Source organism: Diabrotica undecimpunctata, chromosome 3, assembly GCF_040954645.1.
Source record: "Diabrotica undecimpunctata isolate CICGRU chromosome 3, icDiaUnde3, whole genome shotgun sequence".
In the NCBI taxonomy this organism is placed as follows: Eukaryota; Metazoa; Arthropoda; class Insecta; order Coleoptera; family Chrysomelidae; genus Diabrotica; species Diabrotica undecimpunctata.
Genome location: NC_092805.1, coordinates 4158732 through 4181719, shown reverse-complemented (window position 1 = coordinate 4181719; position 22988 = coordinate 4158732). Strand labels below are relative to the sequence as shown.

Below are 22988 nucleotides of genomic sequence, written 5' to 3'. Positions count from 1 at the left end.
CAACGTAACAATCAAAGAAAAGGATAAATTCAAATATTTGGGGTTTATAATCACGAAAAAGGCAACAACAGAGGAAGAAATTACACAAAGATTAGGACAAACAAGAACAGCAATCCGACAACTTAACTCAGTATGGTGGGATAGACACCTAAATATGAAGACAAAAACACAGATTTATAAAACATTAGTGCGAAGTATTATGACATATGGGGCTGAAAATTGGATCATAAACAAGAAAAACAGCAGTAAGATAGTAGCAACAGAGATATAATGCCTGTGAAGATGCTGCGGAGTAACAAGAATGGATAGGAGAAGTAATGACGAAATAAAGCAAAGAACATCAATAGAAACAGACATACTAACATATTGTTACGATAAATATACTGGCCTAACTTTTATGACTAATTATTCTGTTTTATTGTAGAAATTTCGGTGGAAGTCTGGAACCAAAATTATGGTGAATGAGCCGGCCAAGCTTCTCGATCTTTCGATGCTGTTCTAGTATATCAGGATTTCGTATATAAATACAACATTTTTATATGGAGGGTAGTTAATTCGGACGACGCGCTCGCGATAAAATGTTACGTTCGCTTTTTAATAAATTATGTATGTTTAGTGAAAATAAATAAATATCAGTCATTGTGCTTTTTAATGAATTAAGATAAGAACAAGACATTATAAATTAAAGACTTAACAATTAATAAATTCACAACAAATGGTGTCAGAGTGAGATCGAACATAAATTAGACTTATAATAATAATACAAGTGTGATATAAAATAAATTGTGAAAATGGCTACGATTTATGAGCTGACAGTGACTAATTTAAGAAGACATCTTGAAGACAGAGAATTAGCTTCTACCGGAAAAAAGGCTGAGTTAGTCCAACGACTAAAGAACGCTTTGCTAGAAGAAGGACTAGATCCAGAGACTTATATATTTGAAGATGCTGTCCTCTCGTCGATTTCCAAAGTTTCTGGTGACATCGCATCATTAGAGAACAAAGTTTCCGGTGACATCGCATCATTAGAGAACAAAGTTTCCGGTGATATCGCATCATTAGAGAACAAAGTTTCTGGCGATATTTCGAAAGTTTCCGGCGACATCGCTTCTTTAGAAAGCAAAGTTTCTAACGAGATTTCTTCTCTGGAAAGCAAAGTTTCTGCTAACATCTCTAAAGTCACTTCTGAGATGTCTGCTCTTGACGATAGAGTGTCTTCGTTAAAAAACCAAGTTGCTGCCGATATGTTGGCCTTCGAAGAAAAGATATGGAAAGAGATGGAAAGGAAGATGGAGGAAACAGGGACAGCAGAGAGAGGAAACAATCCAATTAGAGTAGAGATAAAAGAAGACGAGACGAAATGTAAGTTGGAAACACGGCCGAAATTTGAAGGAAGTGGAAGTTCTGTGCATGTCAAAGTCCCAACTTTCGACGGAAAATCGTCATGGAACAACTACATGAAACAGTTCGAATCAGCTGCAAGAGCGAATGGATGGTCTGAAAAAGAAAAGGCTGTAAACCTGACTATCGCTCTTCGAGGAGATGCCTTAGATGTGCTTCAGACCATAGCCGTAGAGGAGACCGATGATTTCGAACAACTGAAGAAGAGGTTAAATATGCGATATGGCCACGAACATTTGGAGCATGTATATCAGTCGCAGCTCAAAAATCGTAGACAGAAGAAAGATGAGGCTCTTCAAGAATATGAAGTAGATATTGCCAGATTAGTACGATATGCTTATCCAACAGCTCCCGAAGACATGATGGAAAAGTTGGCCGTTCAAACGTTTATTGATGGTCTTCGTGATCATGAAATGCAGAGAACACTACGATTAGCTCGTCACAAGACGCTGGTTGATGTCTTATCCGCCGCCCTCGAATATGAGTCAGCTACGCAGGCCTCTGGCGGTTACAGTAAAGTTAGGACTGTAAAAGAGGAAGAAGATGAAGATAAACTTGACCAGCTCGTTAATATGATAAAAAGCATGACATACAAGAAAACGAAGACCATCAGATGCTGGAATTGTGGCGAAATAGGACACGTACGAAGCTCCTGTAAGCACCCTAGGTACGACGCAAATCAAGAAACTCACCACCAGGAAAACTAGAACGGGTCAGCCTTAGGGGGGCAGCTTCGACCCAGAACTTTTCCAAAGACCCTCTTATACTAATAGCTTCTTTGAAATGTCGTGAAGATAGTGTATATGTAGATGGAGAAATAAATGGTAAAAGACATACGTTGTTGGTGGATACTGGAGCGACCAGAACCATTATACGCCCGACAGTTATAAACAGCCGAAAGAAACTGTTACCAACGAGGTTACGACTTCGGACCGCTACAGGTGAAAATGCCAACATTCATGGAGAAATCCAGGTACAATTGGGAATTGGAGCAGAAAAGTTTGTCCATACTGTTATAGTTGCTGACATCGAAGAGGATGTTATATTAGGAATGGACGTAATGAATATGCATGGATTCCAATTGGATTTTAAGAATAAGGTAATCAAAGTTGGCAACGAGGAGGTATTTCTCCATCCACATAATGACAACACTGTGCAAGCAGCCATTACAGAAGATACAGTCGTGCCTGCGAGAAGCGAAACGATCATAGTAGCGCGACTACAGGGAATTGTAGACGAAGGGAGACCTGTTATGATGGAGCCTTGGAACCACGACGATGAGGTTGGCCGTGGAATCATAATTGGAAAGGAATTGGTGACTTCGGCTAAAGAAATTCCTGTGAGACTTATCAATGTCAACGACTACCCAGTGACCATAAAGAAAGAGACAAAAGTAGGAACTTGTGTACCTGTGACATCCATAATCCGTCAGGCGACAACATCTGATAATTCCAACGATAAATTCGACCAAATGGTTGCAGTTGCAGGACAGTCTCTAAATCAGATGGAGAAAAGGAAATTAAGGGAATTTCTTCGGCAGTATCGTGATATTTTCGTACCGAAAGGAGGAAAGACGGGAAGAACTACGGTTGTTAAGCATAAAATTGATACTGGTAATGCTAAGCCAATTCGTCAAACAGCTCGACGATTACCACAGGCGAAAAGAGAGGAAGCTGAAACGATTGTTCAGGAAATGAAGAAAGACGGGGTGATAGAACCTTCTACGAGCCCATGGGTCTCTCCGGTGGTCCTGGTTAAGAAGAAAGACGGAACGACGAGGTTCTGTGTGGATTACCGTTTGCTGAACAACGTTACCAAGAAAGATAGTTATCCTCTGCCTCGGATCGATGACACATTGGACACATTGGCTGGAAGTAAATTGTTTTCTACTTTGGATTTGAAGTCTGGATACTGGCAGGTAGAAATGGACCCAGTAGATAAAGAAAAGACAGCCTTCACCACAGGATCTGGATTGTGGCAATTCAACGTTATGCCATTTGGACTCTGTAATGCTCCTGCGACATTTGAGAGGCTTATGGAAAATGTGTTGAGAGGGTTATCTTGGAAAACATGCCTGGTTTATTTAGATGACATAATCGTCTTGGGGGAGACATTCGAAGATCATTTGAGGAATTTAGAAAACGTTTTTAATCGACTTAAAGCTGCCCAATTGATGCTAAACCCCAAGAAGTGCCAGCTATTTCAAGGTAAAGTCAATTATCTGGGTCATATAGTCAGTAAAGAAGGAGTGGCCGTGGATAAGGGAAAAATCGATTCCATTAAGGAATGGCCAAAACCAACTGACAAACATCAAGTGAGAAGTTTTCTTGGACTATGTACTTACTACCGGAGGTTTATTAAGAAGTTTGCAGATATCGCTAAGCCATTAACGCGACTTACAGAGGAATCAAAAGAATACCGCTGGGATATAGACTGCCAAAATGCCTTTGAAACGTTGAAAAAGCATTTAATAACAGCACCAATTTTGGGGTATCCACTGCCAGAAGGAGAGTTCATCTTAGATACGGATGCAAGTAATGTGGGAATTGGAGGAGTGCTGTCTCAGATTCAAGGAGGACAGGAACGAGTCCTCGGATATTTTAGTAAAGTTCTTTCAAAACCAGAACGGAATTATTGCGTCACGAGAAGAGAACTTCTGGCAGTAGTGAAATCAGTAGAGCACTTCTATCAATATCTCTATGGCAGAAAGTTTCTAATCCGAACCGACCATGCCGCCCTTAAGTGGTTGATGCAGTTTAAGAATCCAGAGGGTCAGATAGCCAGGTGGATCGAACGACTCCAAGAATACGATTTTAAGATTGAGCACCGGGCCGGAGTTAGCCACAGAAACGCTGATTCTCTTTCCAGAAGGCCATGCCCAGCAGAGTGTTCCCACTGCAACAAAACGGAATCCAAGGAAGCAGCAGTGCTAAGAACGACGATTGTCAACGACGACTGGACGCCTACTAAGATAAGGGAAGAACAAGAGAGAGATCCAGTTATACAGAAAATCCGAAAATGGAAAGGGGAAAACCGTCGACCACCTTGGCAGGAAATATCAAACCTATGCTCAGTAGTTAAGACGTATTGGGCCCAGTGGGACTCATTTATCATCGAAGATGGCTTGCTCAAACGAGTCCTGGAAAATGATGACGGTTCAGAGAAAAGAAGACAGTTGGTGATCCCAAAGAGCAGAATAGCCGAAGTACTTCGTCAGTTACACGACAGTCCATCGGGAGGGCATTTTGGTGTAAGGAAAACCCTTCAGCGAATTCGGGAACGGTTTTATTGGATGAACAGTTCCGACGATGTAAAAGACTGGTGTAAGAAATGTACTATTTGTGCCACGAGTAACGGGCCTTACCGAAAAAGGAGAGCTCCTATGAGACAATATAATGTTGGAAGCCCGTTTGAAAGAATAGCTTTGGACATCGCTGGGCCATTTCCAGAAAGTGAAAATGGAGGCAAGTACATGCTGGTAGTAATGGATTACTTCAGTAAGTGGGTCGAGATTTACGCACTTCCAGACCAGAAGGCCGCCACCGTTGCAGATAAGTTGATCCAAGAATATATCAGCCGATTTGGAGTGCCTTTGGAGATCCATAGTGACCAAGGCAGGAACTTCGAAAGCGATCTATTCCAAGGAATATGTGATAGACTAGGCATGAAGAAAACAAGAACTACAGCATATCATCCGCAATCTGATGGTATGGTAGAACGGATGAATAGGACAGTTGGCAAATATTTGACAAAGATGGTGTCCGATCATCAGCGAGACTGGGACCAATACCTTCCGTTCTTCACAATGGCCTACAGATCTGCTGTTAACGAATCAACAGGCCAGACACCAGCGAAAGTCCTATTCGGACGCGAAATGCGACTACCTTGTGATCTAGAGTTTGGGTGTCGACCTGGAGAAGATGTAGCAGGTGAAGATTATGTGATCGAATTACGAAGAAGAATGGACGATGTACATGAGTTGGTCCGTTCCCACCTTCAGATCGCTAGCGACCGAATGAAGAAACGGTACGATACACAAGCCGAAAAGGGTTGCTTTAAGAAGAACGACAAAGTATGGCTGTATAATCCCAAGAAGCGAAAAGGTTGTTCTCCCAAATTGCAGCAGTTTTGGGAAGGTCCATACCTCATCATGGAGAAGATCAACGATGTCATCTACCGAATAAGCAAGATTCCGAGGGGAAAGCCGATGATAGTACACCATAACCGGTTGGCATCTTTCGAAGGTGACCACGACGTAGATGAAGAAGTGGAAGTAAACCAAGTCCAAGATGTGTCTGACCTCACGTTTGAGGAATTCATGGGTGCCTATGGAGGTACCGGTAAAGCGAGACATGGTGTTACCACTGAAGAAAAGCAAGATCTACTCGCGCTCCCCGATGACTACTCGCTGGCCCTTACCATCCCGGCCAGTATCAAAGACGCACCAGGGTTGGCATCCGTCTTTCGAAGGAAGTTTGGTCGAGTTGCAGAACTTCAATGCCAAGTGCCAGCGTCCGGTAAAACCTTGAAACTCCAAGATGCATCACGTTACCTTTTCTACCTGGTAACAAAAGACACTGCCCGTGACCAACCTACCTACCGAGATGTATGGGAAGCCTTACTTCAATTGAGAGGGCACGTACTAGAGTCCGACGTGCAAAAGTTAGCCATGCCAAAGTTGGAGTGCCGCCAATTAGATTGGAGGGTTATCCGAAATATGGTGGAGGAGATCTTTAAAGACACCGAAGTCCAGGTGTTAGTCTGTTGCAATCCGCATAGTTACTGGTGCGGAGAGAAAACCGTCCCTTGTCATTTTTATACAACTGGAAGTTGTAAAAGAGGGTCCAGTTGCCGATACCAGCATACAGTTCCGGTTCCAGTCCCGACAAGGTTCCAGGAGGAACCATCTTTTAAGAGGGGGGCAATGTTACGATAAATATACTGGCCTAACTTTTATGACTAATTATTCTGTTTTATTGTAGAAATTTCGGTGGAAGTCTGGAACCAAAATTATGGTGAATGAGCCGGCCAAGCTTCTCGATCTTTCGATGCTGTTCTAGTATATCAGGATTTCGTATATAAATACAACATTTTTATATGGAGGGTAGTTAATTCGGACGACGCGCTCGCGATAAAATGTTACGTTCGCTTTTTAATAAATTATGTATGTTTAGTGAAAATAAATAAATATCAGTCATTGTGCTTTTTAATGAATTAAGATAAGAACAAGACATTATAAATTAAAGACTTAACAATTAATAAATTCACAACAATATATAGAACAAAAAAGAATAAAGTGGTATGGACATGTAAGAAGAACTAGCGACAGCAGATGGAGAAAGAGAATAACCGAATGGAGACCCATAGGAAGGAGGAAAAGAGGTCGACCCCGAAAATCCTGGAGGAATGAAGTAGACGACGCCATGAGTAACAGAGGCCTAAACGATGGAGAATGGAACAACAGAGAGAGATGGAAACGGTTGAGCGAGGGAAGGCAGTGAATACTGTAGAATCCCTGAATATATATACAAAGAACCATTGTTGTTTACCACTTTTTGGTATCCCTAAAAAACAAATTTAAGGAATATATGATAGAAATAAACGGAAGATTTGTTCCACAAATTATGATAGCGATCTTACTACCATTTAGAGCGTACTAAGTAATGCAATTAATTCCAATTCGAAGGACCACCCACTAACGTGGGAAATAATAACACAAGCAATAAACAATACGTAATTTAATGATTAACTTTGTTACTACAACTACGTTCAGATCTAGCCAAAGTTTTAGCGCAAAGTTTTTATATCTAAACCGCCGATCACTGTCCAATTTACACGAGTCCGCGAAACGCCAGCCGAAAGCACTGTTACAATTTAAATATGTTACTAATAAAATTGTCACATGAACCAAAGATGTTTTCTTCAGTATTAATATACTTGTATAATAATGAGAGTTTGTGAAACATGTAGCCTTTAAACTATAAGCTATATAACAATAATCAATACTCAATACGCGAGAGTCTAAAACTCTTAAACCAGAAATGCGTCGACCCCTTTGATCGAATACTAAAATGACACTGACTAATATGCGAGAGTTAAAAACTCTAACCAAAACGCGACCAGCTAAGCTGGGATATAATGTGACACTGACTATGTGACTACATTCAAAGTATCACTGTCTCACCTATCAGAGCCAGGGGAAATTTCTTCGAAATTTCTATTAGGTAGCTAAAACCCCGTTTTGAATGATTCCTAACCGAGGATATTCTAGGTACCAGTTTTCAATGGTTAAAAACAGCTTTTGAAAGCTTTATATCAGCGATTTCTCTGGAATTTGCTCGGAGAATGTTACCTCGATGTGAAATAGGTTCTTACAGAAATTTATCCAATATACGATCATCTACAACACGTTTAAGCCTCCTTTGTTAATTTTGTTACAAATACAGGGTGTTTCAAAAAAAGGTAACCCCGTCTCTAGGGTAGGTAAAAAACTGAAAAATAATTGGGGTTTGCTTAGTAAAAATTTTTTGTAACGCCATCCCATGAATTTATTTTTATATCTGATGAAGTTGATACATCCCATGAATTTATTTTTATATCTGATTCTCATAGAGGGCGCTAGTTACACGGTTGGTACTAAGTATTAGTCAATATAACTTTTTTAAGAGTATAATTATTAATCAAAATTTCAAGTAAACTTAAACATCATTCAATTTTATACGAAAAAGGTACTCTTGGTAAAACTCGATACTGTGTACCGTTTTCGGAATATTTTGATTTGAAAATTATGAACTAATAATTGATGCTGGTATAAAATAGTTAGTAATTAAACAAAACTCACAAGTAGAAAATTAAATTAATGACTAAGAACATAAAATAAAATTCAATTACAGTAAGTGTTCAAAATGCCCTCCATTTTCGCGAATACACAAGTCTTTTTTCTAAAGATTCCATTAACCTTCTAAACGGTAGGGGATCAGCTATGATGTCATTAAATTGACGTTGAATTCTTTCTTCCAATTCTTGGCGTGAATTTACCTCTGTAGCATAGACTTTTTCCTTAATATACGACCAAACTGCGTAGTCCAAAGGGTTAAAATCGCATGACCGAGGAGGCCAATGAATCGGAGCTTCTGCACCTCTACCAATCCATCTATTCGGAAAATGATTACTCAACCAATTACGACACCTTCTATCAAAGTGTGGTGGAGCTCCATCGTGCATAAAAAATAAAGATCTTCGCTCGTTTAGCGTTAAATCTTCTAATATCTCGAATAAGGAATTGTTTAAAAAATCAAGATACATATCACCATTTAAATTTCCAGGTAGAATATGATAACCTATTAATTTGTTATCTAAAGTTGCTGTCCAAACATTAACTTTAAATGAGTGTTGGTAATGTGATACCCTTTTGACGTGTGGATTCTCATCACACCAGTAGTGTGCATTATGGGAGTTAAACATACCTTGTCACGTAAAGGTGGCCTCGTCCGTAAAGAGAATGCATTTTCAAAAATTTGGATTGTGGGCTGTCCTTTGTTGCAATGTTTCACAAAAATCCACTCTAACCGGTAGATAATCTTTTAAGAGCTCTTGGACTTGTCTGTAATGATAAGGATGTAATTGCTGTTCTTTCAGTATCCGCCAAGTACTTGAAGAAGAAGTATTTGTTTGTCTTGCTATATTCCTTACGCTAACTGTTGGATCTTGATCAAGTAAATTTAAAATATTATTTTCTTTATTAATTGTTCTTGTTGTTCTTGGTCTACCAGAATTTATTTTATTTGGTCTCACATTCCCAGTTTCTTAACAACGTCGTTCAACGGCTCTAAATGTTTTTTTACTTGGTAAGTTTCTTCTAGGAAACTTTTCTGCATAACGTGTCACAGCTGCACTAGAACATCCTAAACATTCGCCTAAGGTTAATAACATGTCAGTGTATTCAACATTTGAGTACATTTTGATTCGATTTTACAAATAACAAGGTTTCAAAACTCTAATTATTTTTAATTTATCGTCATAACAATCAATAAATGTCAGATTTCCATGGCACACTTGGAGAAAATAGAGGTATACCTATTAGAACTTTATCATTACTACCAGCATCAATTATTACTTCATAATTTTCAAATCAAAATATTCCGAAAACGGTACACAGTATCGAGCTTTACCAAGAGTACCTTTTTCGTGTAAAATTGAATGATGTTTAAGTTTACTTGAAATTTTGATTAATAATTATACTCTTAAAAAAGTTATATTGACTAATACTTAATACGATCCGTGTAACTAGCGCCCTCTATGAGAATCAGATATAAAAACAAATTCATGGGATGTATCAGCTTCCAAATTTCATTACAATGTTGCGAGTAGTTCCGGCAAAATCGTAAAAAATGCGTAAATTTTTTTTTCTTCAACGCCCTGTATCTTGAAAACGGATGGCGTTACAAAAATTTTTTACTAATCAAACCCCAATTATTTTTCAGTTTTTTACCTACACTAGAGACGGGGTTACTTTTTTTTTGAAACACCCTGTATAGGTTAGTTATTTGCCAGTAATGTAACTTCAACAATATATCTGCTACCAACTGTCAAACTTCGGAAGTTAGTATTGGAATATTTTGTATATCATATATTTAATTGAATGATAGTTGATGACGTCAAGGTTTTATTAATATTTGATATATTTATTAGATTGCGAAACGCTTCAAGTACTACGCTTGGAAGATTTAAAACTATTTACCGCCGATTCTTTCCAAACCAAAATTTTGGACGTTCAACCCCTACCAAAAACCGTTTTGCAAAACAAATCCTACGAAGATCTCTACCCTTTTACACATTTCAATGCCGTGCAAAGTCAGGTGTTCCATTCGTGTTATTTTACCGACACACCCGTCATATTAGGAGCTCCGACGGGATCTGGAAAGACCATCGTTGCCGAACTGTGCATTTTGAGATTGTTTCGAAGAAATCCTAACTTAAAGGTACGTCTTTTTTGTATTTTTGTTATCAATTACGAGGAATTTGGTAAAATCTACTTTGTTTCAGAAGAAGAAAGCGATCTTTGATCATTTCTTTGATTTTAGGTAGTTTATATTGCACCTTTAAAAGCTCTCGTACGAGAAAGAGTAAAAGATTGGTCCGTAAAGTTCGAAAAGATAAACAAGAAAGTGGTAGAAGTAACCGGTGATATAACTCCTCGGTCTGAGTTCATAAGGTCCGCCAATATTATCATCACTACGCCAGAAAAGTGGGACGCTATGAGTAGAAATTGGACAGAAAAAGATTTCGTTAAGGACGTAGGTCTAATGGTAATCGACGAAATCCATTTATTGGGCGAAGACAGAGGACCCGTACTGGAGGTGATCGTTTCTAGGATGAATTATATTAATATGAAAACGAAGAAGTCTATACGGATTGTCGGATTGTCGACCGCTATGGCTAATCCTGGAGATTTGGCTTACTGGCTAAATGCAGATAGGGTAAGTTTATAAAATATATTTAAGAGATTTTATTTTGATATATTTACAGTAAAATAAACACAATCGCCACTCAAGGTCAAGGTATTTGATAAAGAGAGAAAAAAACGTGCGCATTCTTCAATTTTTTTATCGAAAAATTTTCGAAAAAATCGAGAAACACCACTTACACACTTACCACAAACATAATATACACAAAATATACATCCAACATTTTCTTTATGAAATATGTCTTCTCGGTGTTAAAAATCTCAGTCTCGTGTTGAAATCCCGATTGGTCTTGACTTTCTATTAATTTTTTTTTTCTCGTTTATCTGGCTTTGGCCATGAAACCTTTATCCACGTAATAGATACACAATTACGTGACCATTTACAACACAAATATTTAACATGAAACTTTTCTTGCAATGCGCTAATAATCTTTTTTTTTTATTTATTTACTTCAATAATATTAATCTACTTCAATACAGTAATAAGTAAATATGATGTATGTTCTTGGCTTGTGGCAGCTGTCATCCATTGACGACTCTCTGGAATTTACCCAGCAGCTAGATCTTCTGGCCAAAGTCTTTTTAGACGTCTGTCAACTAAGTAGTGGGGGGTTGAATAATTCGTCTATGAGATGGTTTGGATGGTCTGCGCTGCGATTCATGTATCTTCTGGAGTGGTCGGCAATCACATCATTGATGAAGGGGATATTGAGGTCTGCATGAAGGGTTTGGTTTAACACAGACCATGGGGTTTTAGCTAACATACGAATAGTTTTTGACTGGAATGTCTGTAGTATTTTGGTGTTGGATGGTTTGCTACAGCCCCACAGCTCAATTCCGTATGTCCACACTGGTTTGAGTATTGTTTTATAGATGGTCAGTTTGTTTTCTAATGAAAGTTGCGATCTTCTGTTGATTAGCCAGCTCATATTTTTAACTTTTAGGTCGAGGTGTCGTCGTTTGGCTGCAATATGTGATTTCCAAGTAAGTTTTTCGTCTAGATGAAGGCCCAGGTACTTTACTTCTGTTTTTATAGGTATAGGTGAATTATTTAGGTGTAGTTGTGGACATCTAATTCTTCGATTTGTGAAATTTACTTGACAAGACTTGTTTGTGATGACGTTTATTTTCCAAGATTTAAGCCAGTCTTCTAGTTCATTGAGATGATTTTGCAATTTGTTAAATGCTAATATTTCGTTGATGTCTGATGCTAGTATACCATTGTCATCCGCAAATGTTGCCATTAGTGTATTTTCGCTAATAGGAATATCAGCAGTGAAGATTTGATAAAGGAATGGGCCAAGTACACTGCCTTGAGGTACTCCGGATTTTATTGGGTGGTAGTTGGATAGAGCACCTTCGAATTTAACTTGGAAGTATCTGTCGGACAAGTATGATTTAAGGGGGAGGTAGATTTGGTCAGTTAGCTGAGCTTTTATTTTAAAGAGAAGACCCTCGTGCCACACTCTATCAAATGCTTGCTGTATATCGAGGAATGCTGATAGACAGATTTGTCTCCCTTCTAGGCTCTCTTTTATTTTGTTGACTAATTTATCTGTTAAGGATTAACCTCCGAATCGAAGACTTTTGATAAAGTCGGAAGGAGACTTATTGGTCTGTACGAACTGGCTTCAGTTAGAGGTTTACCAGGTTTAGGTATTATTATAATTTGTGCATACTTCCATTGCACTGGAAAATAGCATAGTCTTAGGAGGCTATTAAAAATAATGGTTATTAAGGCGACACCTTTTCTTGAGAGTTTTTTTAAGATTTCGCCAGTTATAAGGTCAAATCCTGGAGCTTTATGAGGGTTAAGCAGGTTGATTTCGTTACGGACTTCGTTTGGTGAGAAGTATTTTAGTGGTAATGATGCGCTAATAATCTACAGTGAACATAAGAAAAGTTCAATGTTTGATGTAATATTTGATCGAGAAGAATCATTTGATAACTACGTGGTCTAGCAAGAGATGGCGCAATTTTTTTAGACACGAAATTGTGGCAAAACCCTCTTAGTACGTTTCGGAAACACCTATTTGTAATTTTTCTCTTGTTAATTTCTCTTTCATCTTTTCTGTTTTCTATATCTATTTATCTCTGTATGATGTGTTTTACAGAGAGGAATTTTCAACTTCAGCTCCGCAGTACGACCAGTACCCTTGGAAATCCACCTGCAAGGTTTCACGGCTAAACATTTTTGCCCCAGAATGGCATCCATGAATAAGCCTTGCTATCAAGCTATTTGTCAATATGCAACTGATAGTTCTGCTTTGATATTCGTCGCTTCTAGAAAACAAACCAGAATAACGGGTTACGAAATGATGAAGTTTCTGTTGACAGAAAGCAATCCGCAGAAGTGGCTACATTGCGATCCAGGTGAAATTGAAGAAGCTAGATATAGGTAAGTTCTTTATGAAAACTTCGTCCTATTTATATCAACAAACCAACTATGTAAGTACGTCTATATTTATCTGGTCGGCTTACGAGAACTTTTGAGTAACTTCGCAAATTACTCTCTTAATTTTAACAATCGTATTTGAACAAAAGATTTTGAAAGTCGAAAACTGAACAATTTTTTATGTATTTTTAACGCTTTTCAACGATATTCAATGCTTTTTAGCGCTTTTCAATGCTTTTTATCAAATGTAGTAAATGCTTTTCAATGCTTTATTTCGACTTTTAAGTTTTGATAATTTTTTTCGCTTATTAATGTGCATTAACGCTTATTAACAATTAACACACTTCGTTTTATTAACGATTTTCAACGTTTATGAACGTCTTTTATCGCCTTTCAATGTTTATTAAAGTTTTCCACTTTTAATTAATGTTATTTTCAACATTTTTTACTTTTTTAGCTATTTACAACTCTATCTAACGATTTTTGTTTCCTTTTAAGGATTTTCTTTATAAAGTTTATTAACGATGTCTAATGCTTTTACACAGCGGGCGGACTTTTCGATGCTTTTAAATACTTTTGCATGTTCTTCAACGCTTTTCCATCTTTTAACGCCACTCAACACTTTTTACGGCTTTTTAACGTATTTCTACATGTTCTATCACTTGTCAATGCTTTTAAATACTTTTTAATACTTGGGTATCAAAGTTTTTTTGCTAATATCAATGATTTCTAACTCTTATTAAGACTTATTAATAGGCCTTTAATAATAAGTTTTTTATCGCTTTTCAACACTTATTAACACTGTTTTATCGATGTTCAATCCTATTCAATGATTTTCACTTCATTTAATGAGTTTATTTCTAACGGTCTACAACGTTTTTGAAGTTATACTTCTATACGCGCGCTCCACGTTGAAAATTTGTACGGGAGTGAATCGGTGAAATCATTACATATGTAAGATAATGAGTAAGAGAGAGACAGAAGATATATTTTCTCTCTCTTCCTCTCTCGAGAATAAAAATGTTCCTTTTGTATACATATTTAATATTATATATATATATATATATATATATATATATATATATATATATATATATATATATATATATATATATATATATATATATATATATAACTGTTTTGGATGGGTTGGAGTCAATAATAGGGCTATTGGTTAACTATTTTTTTATTCTCGAGCTTTCAATTGTGTTTACAATTATTATCAAGAGCTAAAAAAGACAAAATACTTACAAGGTTGAACTAAAAAGAAAAAACAATTTTTGTTAACTTACCAAATAAAAATTAGTTTGGTAAGTAAAAATCACTGCTTACATCTTCAAAATATTTAATAAAAAATGTTTTAATCTAATAAATGTTTCTCCGAAAATTTTTTAATTTTGAAAACATTTTTTTAATATAAAAATAATTGAATTTATAAATAAGTTCAAATAGCAACCAATTACAAATAGCCTCAATGTCATAAATGCCAACATAAAATTTTTATTTTTGACAATTATATTGCCAAAAGTAAAATTTCGTTTAAACATTCTTTTTTGTTTAGTAACAAAAAGAAGAAGATTTATTCACCGTTGACAGATGTCTGAAAGAATGTGACAGATATATGGAGAATTAAATATGACATTTTACAAGTTTTATATATAAATCATAAAGAAAGAATATAATTATAAATTTTGCTTAAATTTTGAATTTCAGATCTTTTGTTTAAACTATTATCACTTTTGCTAATACAAACCATTTCCAAAAAAGTCCTTTTAAATTTATTACTTTCACTACATAAAATTTTAATGTTATCAAAATCCATAATATGGTCTTTATCGATTACATGTTCTGCCAAAGCACAAGATGGTTTTTTAATTCTGCAATCACTTTTGTGAGAAATAATGCGATTTGAAAGATTTCTTCCGGTCTCACCAACATATTCAGCCTCACACTGAGTACAACTAATGCTGTACACTAAATTCGTTTTTTCAAATTTATAAATTAATTATATTATATATATATAATATATATATATATATATATATATATATATATATATATATATATATATTATATATATATATATAATATAATATTTATTAATATTATTATTTTTGTGATATGTTTTGTATTATTTATTAAATGTTCAAAATTATTTAAGTCTTTTGTATTTCAAAATATTAATCTCAATAAATCACTGTATGACCGAGAACTGTCAATTTTGAAATACGTTTGTGTCATGTCCAATTGGCAAATATTTTACGTGTTTGGTTCATACGCTGGTGGATGTGAGTTCGAATCCCAATATGAATTCCCTTTTTTATTTTTGAAATATTTAAAAACCCCACGTTAATTTTATTAAATATATGTAATATACGCACAAATGCTAAATTTTAAATTAAAATGAAAATTTACAAAATAATCCGAGTTGTTGGTTTTCGAAGTTATACTTCTATACGCGCGTTCAACTTTGGAAATTTGCACGGGAGTGAATCGGAAATTTGCATGGGAGTAACAAGCCTCGTTAGGCATATTAAATTATAAATTAAAACTTGTAAATATCTCAAGAAAGTTCAAATGTGTACTTATATACACAACAAACAACAATTAAATATTGTATTTGTCAATGTCAGATAAATTGACAGTTGTATTACAAAACAATATTTTTTTTATTAATTTTTTTATCATGGTAAATTAAACATATGCGTAAGTAAGTTACGTATATTGTCATTTTTAAATACGTATGAATATTGCATTTTAATTTGTATTGTGTTATTATATTGAATTATGTTGCAGTGTATTGTATTGTATTTTTATATTAATAACAAAATTAACAATGAATTTTATTGCAGAGTATGTGTAAAAAAAATTTTTTTGCATTTAAGTACTTTTATACATATATGAAAATAAAAATATATATTTTTATTAAAATATTGATTCAATCCTTCATTTACTTACTATACGCCTATTACAGGTAAAATGTTTATATACAGCAAACGATGCACCATATACCTAATTCTTTTTCGCTTTCTGCTCTCTCTTACCTATAGCATTACATATGTAATGATTGTGCAGATTGACTCCTATATAAATTTGTTACGACCAACTCGTGTATAGAAGTATAACTTCTACCGGCAGTCCCACTGGACTGCCACACCCGTTTTTTTTATTGTTTTTACATAGTAAGCTGGCTTTTCTACACTTTTTAACATTATTTTACGCTTGTTCCACTTTTTAACACAATTCAACGTTTTTTTACAGCTTTTTCACGCTGATTTATACTTTCTAATACATACTTATCAATACTTTTAAATAGTTTATAATACTTATCAAGGCTTTTTAACTAGCATCATGATGTCTAACTCTTATTAACGTTTGCAAATGTTACCAAACACTTCTTTTCAATGATTTAACGTTTTTTTTATCGCTTTTTGACACTTATCAACACTTATCAACGATTCTCAATTCCCTTTAATTAATTTCTTTATAAAAAGTTGTACAAAGTTGCATCGTTGTCAAAGTTTTTTATTTCTTTAACATAGTAAGGTATCTTTTCCACACTTTTTAACGTTATTCAATGCTTGTTCTAGCTTTTAACATAATTCAACGTTTTTTTACAGCTTTATAAGACTTGTCTATACTTTTTATCACTTATCAAATCTTTTAACTACTTCATAATACTCATCAACATGTTTTAAATAGTATCAATAATTTTTACTCTTATTAACGTTTCTAAACGCTAATAAACGTTTTTTTAACGCTTTCCAATGCTAATGAACGTTTTTTATCTATTCAACGATTTTAAATTCCTTTTATTTAAATTTTTATAACGTTGTACAAGTTTTTTATTGCTTTCGCATAGTAAGTAGGCCTTTCAACACTTTTTAACGCTGGTTCCACCTTTTAACACAATTCAAAGTTTTTTATAGCTGTTAAACGCTTTTTTATAGTTTTTATCACTTATCAATGCTTTTAAATACTTATCAATGCTTTTTAATTAGTATCAATTATTTTTATCTCATAATAACGCTTATTACAGTTTCTAAACACTAGTAAACGCTTGTTTAGAACGTTTTTCGGCGACTTTTATTAACGTTATTTTATCGCTTTTTAACACTTACCAACACTTTTTATAGATTTTCAACCCTATTCAACAATTTAGAATTCATTTTAATGAATTTCTTTATAACGTTATACAGTTTTTTATCGCTTTTACACAGTGAGCGGACTTTTCGACGTTTTTGAACACGTTTTAACGTTATTCGACGCTTTTTCTACCTTTTAACACCATTTAACTTTTTTTACAGCTTTTAATCTTCTACACGGTATCATTTGTCAATGCTTTTAAATGCTTCATAATATTTGTCAACGGTTTTAAGCTAGTATCAATGATTTCTAACTCTTATCAACGCTTATTAACGTTTCTAAATGCTACTAAAAGCTTCTTTTTAACATAACAATAAAACACTGAAAACTTTTGTTTTCAAAACTTTCACAAAATTTATTATAAATTCCTATCACCACAGCTGTTTCGGCAGCGTGCCTTTCTCAAGTCATCTACACATTCTTTACACTTATCAACACTTTTTTTTTATTATCAATCCTGCTCAACGATTTTCACTTCTTTGTTCAACGATTTTAAATTCATTTATAGTGCTGTACAAGGTTTATTTAACACTGACCATCACTCTTTAACGATTGTGCACAATGGGCATGTTTGGAGCAAACAATTCTTTGGGCCATTCGCCGGCCTACTAGAACTTTTTCGTAACTTCGCAAATTGCTTTCATTTTTTTAATGATCGTATTTTATAATTTTTTTTACTTATATGGTGCTTTAGGTTAGTTGATCAAGACTTAGCACAACTTCTTCAATTCGGAATCGGCATTCATCACGCAGCATTGACCGACACTGACAGAAATATCGTGGAACATCTGTACGTTAATCGGAAAATACAAGTACTGGTTGCGACAGCCACTCTAGCATGGGGTGTCAACTTTCCTGCCAGATTAGTTGTGGTGAAAGGTACGGAATACTTCGATGGTGCTACCAAACGATACGTGGACATGCCTATTACTGATGTGATACAAATGGTGGGCAGAGCAGGTGAGGCAGTAGAATTTTTTAATATTCTTTAGTTGTTTGATATTGTAACTTACATTGATCTTTCACCCTATCACGGTCGGTCGGATCATATTGATGGTCGGATTAACCTTTATAAGAATTGTTTGTCCATTGTTCACGTCATCCGTTTACTATCCTATTGACTGCGCCACTGTAACGGTTAAATTAAATGCACGGTTTTATTTATTTATATATTTACTTCGTAAATTCCAGTTACGGTATATAGTCTAGTATATAGGTGACACACAATACACTAAGAGACTATCACTGAAGGATTGGAGCCCCTTGATCATCGGTAACACATTGTTCCAGCCGATTTTCTTCACATACCAGTCACGTTTGCTCTAGACTTCTGTTAGTTTTGCAACAAGTTGTTTGGATAATTAAAATAAGAGAGAGCGTTTAGTGTGAGCGAATCACAAAGCGCAAATACAAGGGGTTGTTAACACTCTCGTCACATGATTTTTTCGGCTTTGTATGATGACTTTAACAGACTACAAGAACCGACATAAATATAGTAAATCCCCAATAAAAATGTCCAATATACCATACAGATATCAGAACAACAGCGATGACAAGAAAGCTTTCTTGCCGTACAAGAAAACAGAAAATTGTATAAATATATATACCACTTCAAACAAGGGAATCAACGCTAAAAAATATGAGCAACATCTTTCTATTAAAAAAACCGTGAGTGTACAGTATATTCTGCGGAACTTGTGACTGAAACTATATAGGACAAACTAAATAACGAATCTCTGTCAGGCTGGATGAACATAATTTAAGTCTAAGTAATAAGCAAATATTATCAGCCTTATTCCCACATGATTACACCACAGGACACAAAGCATACCTCATTGTTCCAAAGAAATGACAGCCAGAGTACATTACAAATTGAAAGCATTAAGAGAAACCATAGAAATATAAGCACGACAGCGATGACTGCTTAACCTTTCAGTAGACGCAGTTTAATTTTGTGTATCAGTAGTCGCACACGGTCTACTACACCGGTCATAAAAATAGTCCTCTGGATGCATTTTGTTTAAGTTTAATTAAAATAATCTATTATTTGTAGTTTTTTTACATTATTTATTATTATTGACATATTTTGTTTTTTTAAAATGTTTTTACGTAGCACAAAAAATAGTCCACAATTTTTCTAATAGTTTGATTTATTCTCTTTTTTACTAAACCGTTCTCCTAGACAAGCTGCGACTACTGAAAGGTTAAATATACACAATACAAGGAAATCGTTAGCTAAAAAATCAAACATCAAAACTGAGAAAAAAATCAAATCTGGCAAACCTCACGGCAGAGATCGGCCTTATACACCACAACAACACTACCACTATGTCCACCATATATTTATGCTCTCCGCTCGAGCAAAGGTACCGCAAATAATTTTTTTATGTAATATTTATCTTCAGGTCGCCCACAATTTGACACAACCGGGATAGCGTGCGTAATGGTGCAAGAGAATAAAAAGAACTTCTACAGGAAATTCCTGTTCGAACCGTTCCCAGTAGAATCGAATCTTCTAGAGTTCTTACCGGATCACGTCAACGCTGAAATCTACAACGGAAACATCACAAACAAAGCTCAACTTATCGAGTTCATTCAGTCTACATTTTTCTATAGACGGCTTTTGGCCAATCCGTCTTATTATCAGATGGACAGTAATTCTACGCCAGACCAATACGTCGACGAGCTGGCAGAGTCGGTGATAGGCACGTTACAGCAACATGATTGTATTGTCCAAGAAGAAGGGGTAAGTAAATTTGTCTAATGGATCAATAAATAAAAAGCCACAAAAAAAGTCTTCCTCTAAACTCGTTCTCAAAATACAAATTTGTATTCAGATAATTTGCACTAGAGCATACGCTATCAGAGTATTTCTTCCATCTTTGTCTTTTACATCTTTAATTAGATTAAAATCATTTGAGTTTCTTGCTTTATATTTGGCTATTTTTTCTTCCGGACTTCGGGTGTACGTCCAATATAATGTATTTTTACTTAAAATTGTGGTTCATTCCCATTAAATAGAGTAGTTAAAAGTTTACATTGCTCATTACCCATTTTCAACGCTTTATAACGAGTTTCAATGTCTATTAACGGGTTTGAACGGTTTCTGATACCGATAAACGCTTTGTATCACCCATCATTAACGTTTTCCAAAGCTTATTAAAGATTTTCTACACTCTTTAATCTTTTCAATGCATTTCAACGTTTCTCAACTCTTTTCAACGCAGTTTAATCGCTTATTATTTCGTTTCAACGCTTTTGAACACTCAAGAGTGCTTTTCAACATAGATTAACATACATTTTAATATACATCATCACTTTTAAATAATTTTTAATATTTTTCAACGCTATTTACCGTTTTTTAACGCTTTTCAACACTTTGTCACTTGTCAATAAATTTAATAATTTTAATAACGCTTATTAACGTTTCTCAGGACTTCTAAACAATTATCTTTAACGTGTTCCAACGCTTATTAAAGCTTTGCTACACTATTCAACTTTTTTCAATATATTTCAATGCTTTATTATCAACGCTTATCAACCCTCAACTTCTCAACGCTTTCAGCGCAGTTCTTCTTCTTCTCGTGCCACTCCTAGCGGAGATTGGAAATCATCATGACCACTGCGACTTTGTTAGCAGCGCGCCTAAAAAGTTCAATCGAACTACACCCGAACCATTCACGTAGATTACGAAGCCACGATATTTTTCTTCTTCCCACACTTCTTTTGCCCTTAATTTTGCCCTGCATGATATTTCTTAAAAGTTCGTACTTTTCACCTCTCACAATGTGCCCCAAGTATTCCATCTTTCTAGTTTTTATCTCATTTAGAATTTCGCATCTTTTGTCTAAAGTTTGGAGTACTTGCGTGTTAGTGACGCGGTCCATCCATGATATTCTGAGAATGCGCCTATAGCACCACATCTCGAAAGCTTCGATGTTTTTTGTGGTCAACTGTTTTAGTGTCCAAGCCTCTACTCCATACAACAGGGTAGAAAAGACATAACACCGCAGCATTCGTATTCGTAACTTTATATTGATATCACGATTGCAAAAGAGTTTGCGCATTCTATTAAAGACTGATCTAGCGATTTCTATTCTACATCTAATCTCTTTTGTTTGATCAGTATCGTCTGTGATCCAAGCACCTAGATATTTATAACAGGACACACGCTCAATCGTTGTATTGTCTATTACAAGATTAGCTCTGATGTTCTTTGATTTCGTGATTACCATAAATTTAGTTTTTTTCAAATTAATTTTCAAGCCGTAACTGTTACAGTATATATTGAGACTTTGAACGAGATGTTGTAGTTCTACTAGCGTTCCCGTTAGGAGAACCGTATCGTCAGCATACCTTATATTGTTGATCGTCTCACCATTTATTATCAGACCAAGATCTTGTTCCTCGAGTGCTTGTTCACAAATAGCTTCACTATACAGATTAAATAAAAGTGGCGACAAGATGCATCCCTGCCGGACTCCTCGACGGATTTGAATTTCTTGAAGCGCAGTTATAAGGCTTATTAATTTTTTTTCAACAATTTTCAACACCCGAGAGTACTTTTTGACACAGATCAACATCGATTTCAACGTTCAACATTTTTCAACTCTTCTTAATACATTTCAACGCTTTTAATGCTGTTTAAATGCTTTTTAACGCTCTTTAACACTTTTTCTCACTTTAAGTGCTTTTTAATTATTCAAAGCTTTTAACGCTTCAATGCTTTTCAACGCTTTTAATCTAACTCAAAATATTTTAGGCTTGTTAATTTGTTTCAACGGTTCTCAATGCTCAAGAATGCTGTTCACCATAGAACAACATATATTTCAACATGTATCAACACTTTTTAATACTTTTCAACTCTTCTTAATATTTTTTCAACGCTTCTTAATACTTTTTAACGCTAAGACCCTTACAACTTTTAAGGGTCTTCAAAACTTTTGGTAACTTTTCAATGTTTCATAACACTTTTGAATTAACTCAAAATTATTTTACGCTTATTAACGTTTCTTAGCGATTACAAACAATTATCTTTACAACGCTTATTAAAGCTTTTCTACTCTACTCAACGTTTTTCAATCCAATTCAACGCTTTATGATCAACGCTTGTCAACTCACAACTTCTCAACGCTCTCAGCGCAGTTAGACTTATTAATTTTTTTTCAACGCTTTTTAACACCCAAGAGTGCTTTTCGACACAGACCAGCATACATTTTAACATATATTAACACTTTTCAATGCTTCTCAATATTTTTAAATGCTTTTTAATGCTGTTCACCACCGCTTTTTATTGCTATTCAACACGATTTACTGCTTTTTAACGCTCCTCAACTCTTGTTGTCGCTTGTTAATACTTTTCGATTATTCACAATGCATTTAAATGCTTCTAACTTAACTCAAAATATTTTTAACTCTTACTAAGGTTTCTTAGGACTAATAAACAGTTATTTTTAACATTTTCCAAGCTTTATTAATTTGTTTTAACGGTTCTCAACATTCAAGAATTCTGTTCACTACAGAAATACATATATTTAAGCATATATCAACACTTTTCAACGCCTCTTATTACTTTTCAAC

At 35.1% G+C, this 22988-nt stretch overlaps 1 protein-coding gene across 3 annotated transcripts in view; it reads left to right on the top strand.

Moving 5' to 3' along the window:
* LOC140436362 (activating signal cointegrator 1 complex subunit 3-like) overlaps window positions 1-22988 on the top strand; it is a 54463-nt gene that overhangs the window by 21392 nt on the left and 10083 nt on the right. For all 3 annotated transcript variants that reach the window (XM_072525103.1, XM_072525104.1, XM_072525102.1), the window contains 5 exons: window positions 10093-10382; window positions 10485-10880; window positions 12982-13265; window positions 18103-18368; window positions 19814-20154. In XM_072525103.1, coding sequence (XP_072381204.1) covers window positions 10093-10382; window positions 10485-10880; window positions 12982-13265; window positions 18103-18368; window positions 19814-20154 — 1577 coding nt within the window. The remainder of the gene's footprint in view (window positions 1-10092; window positions 10383-10484; window positions 10881-12981; window positions 13266-18102; window positions 18369-19813; window positions 20155-22988) is intronic.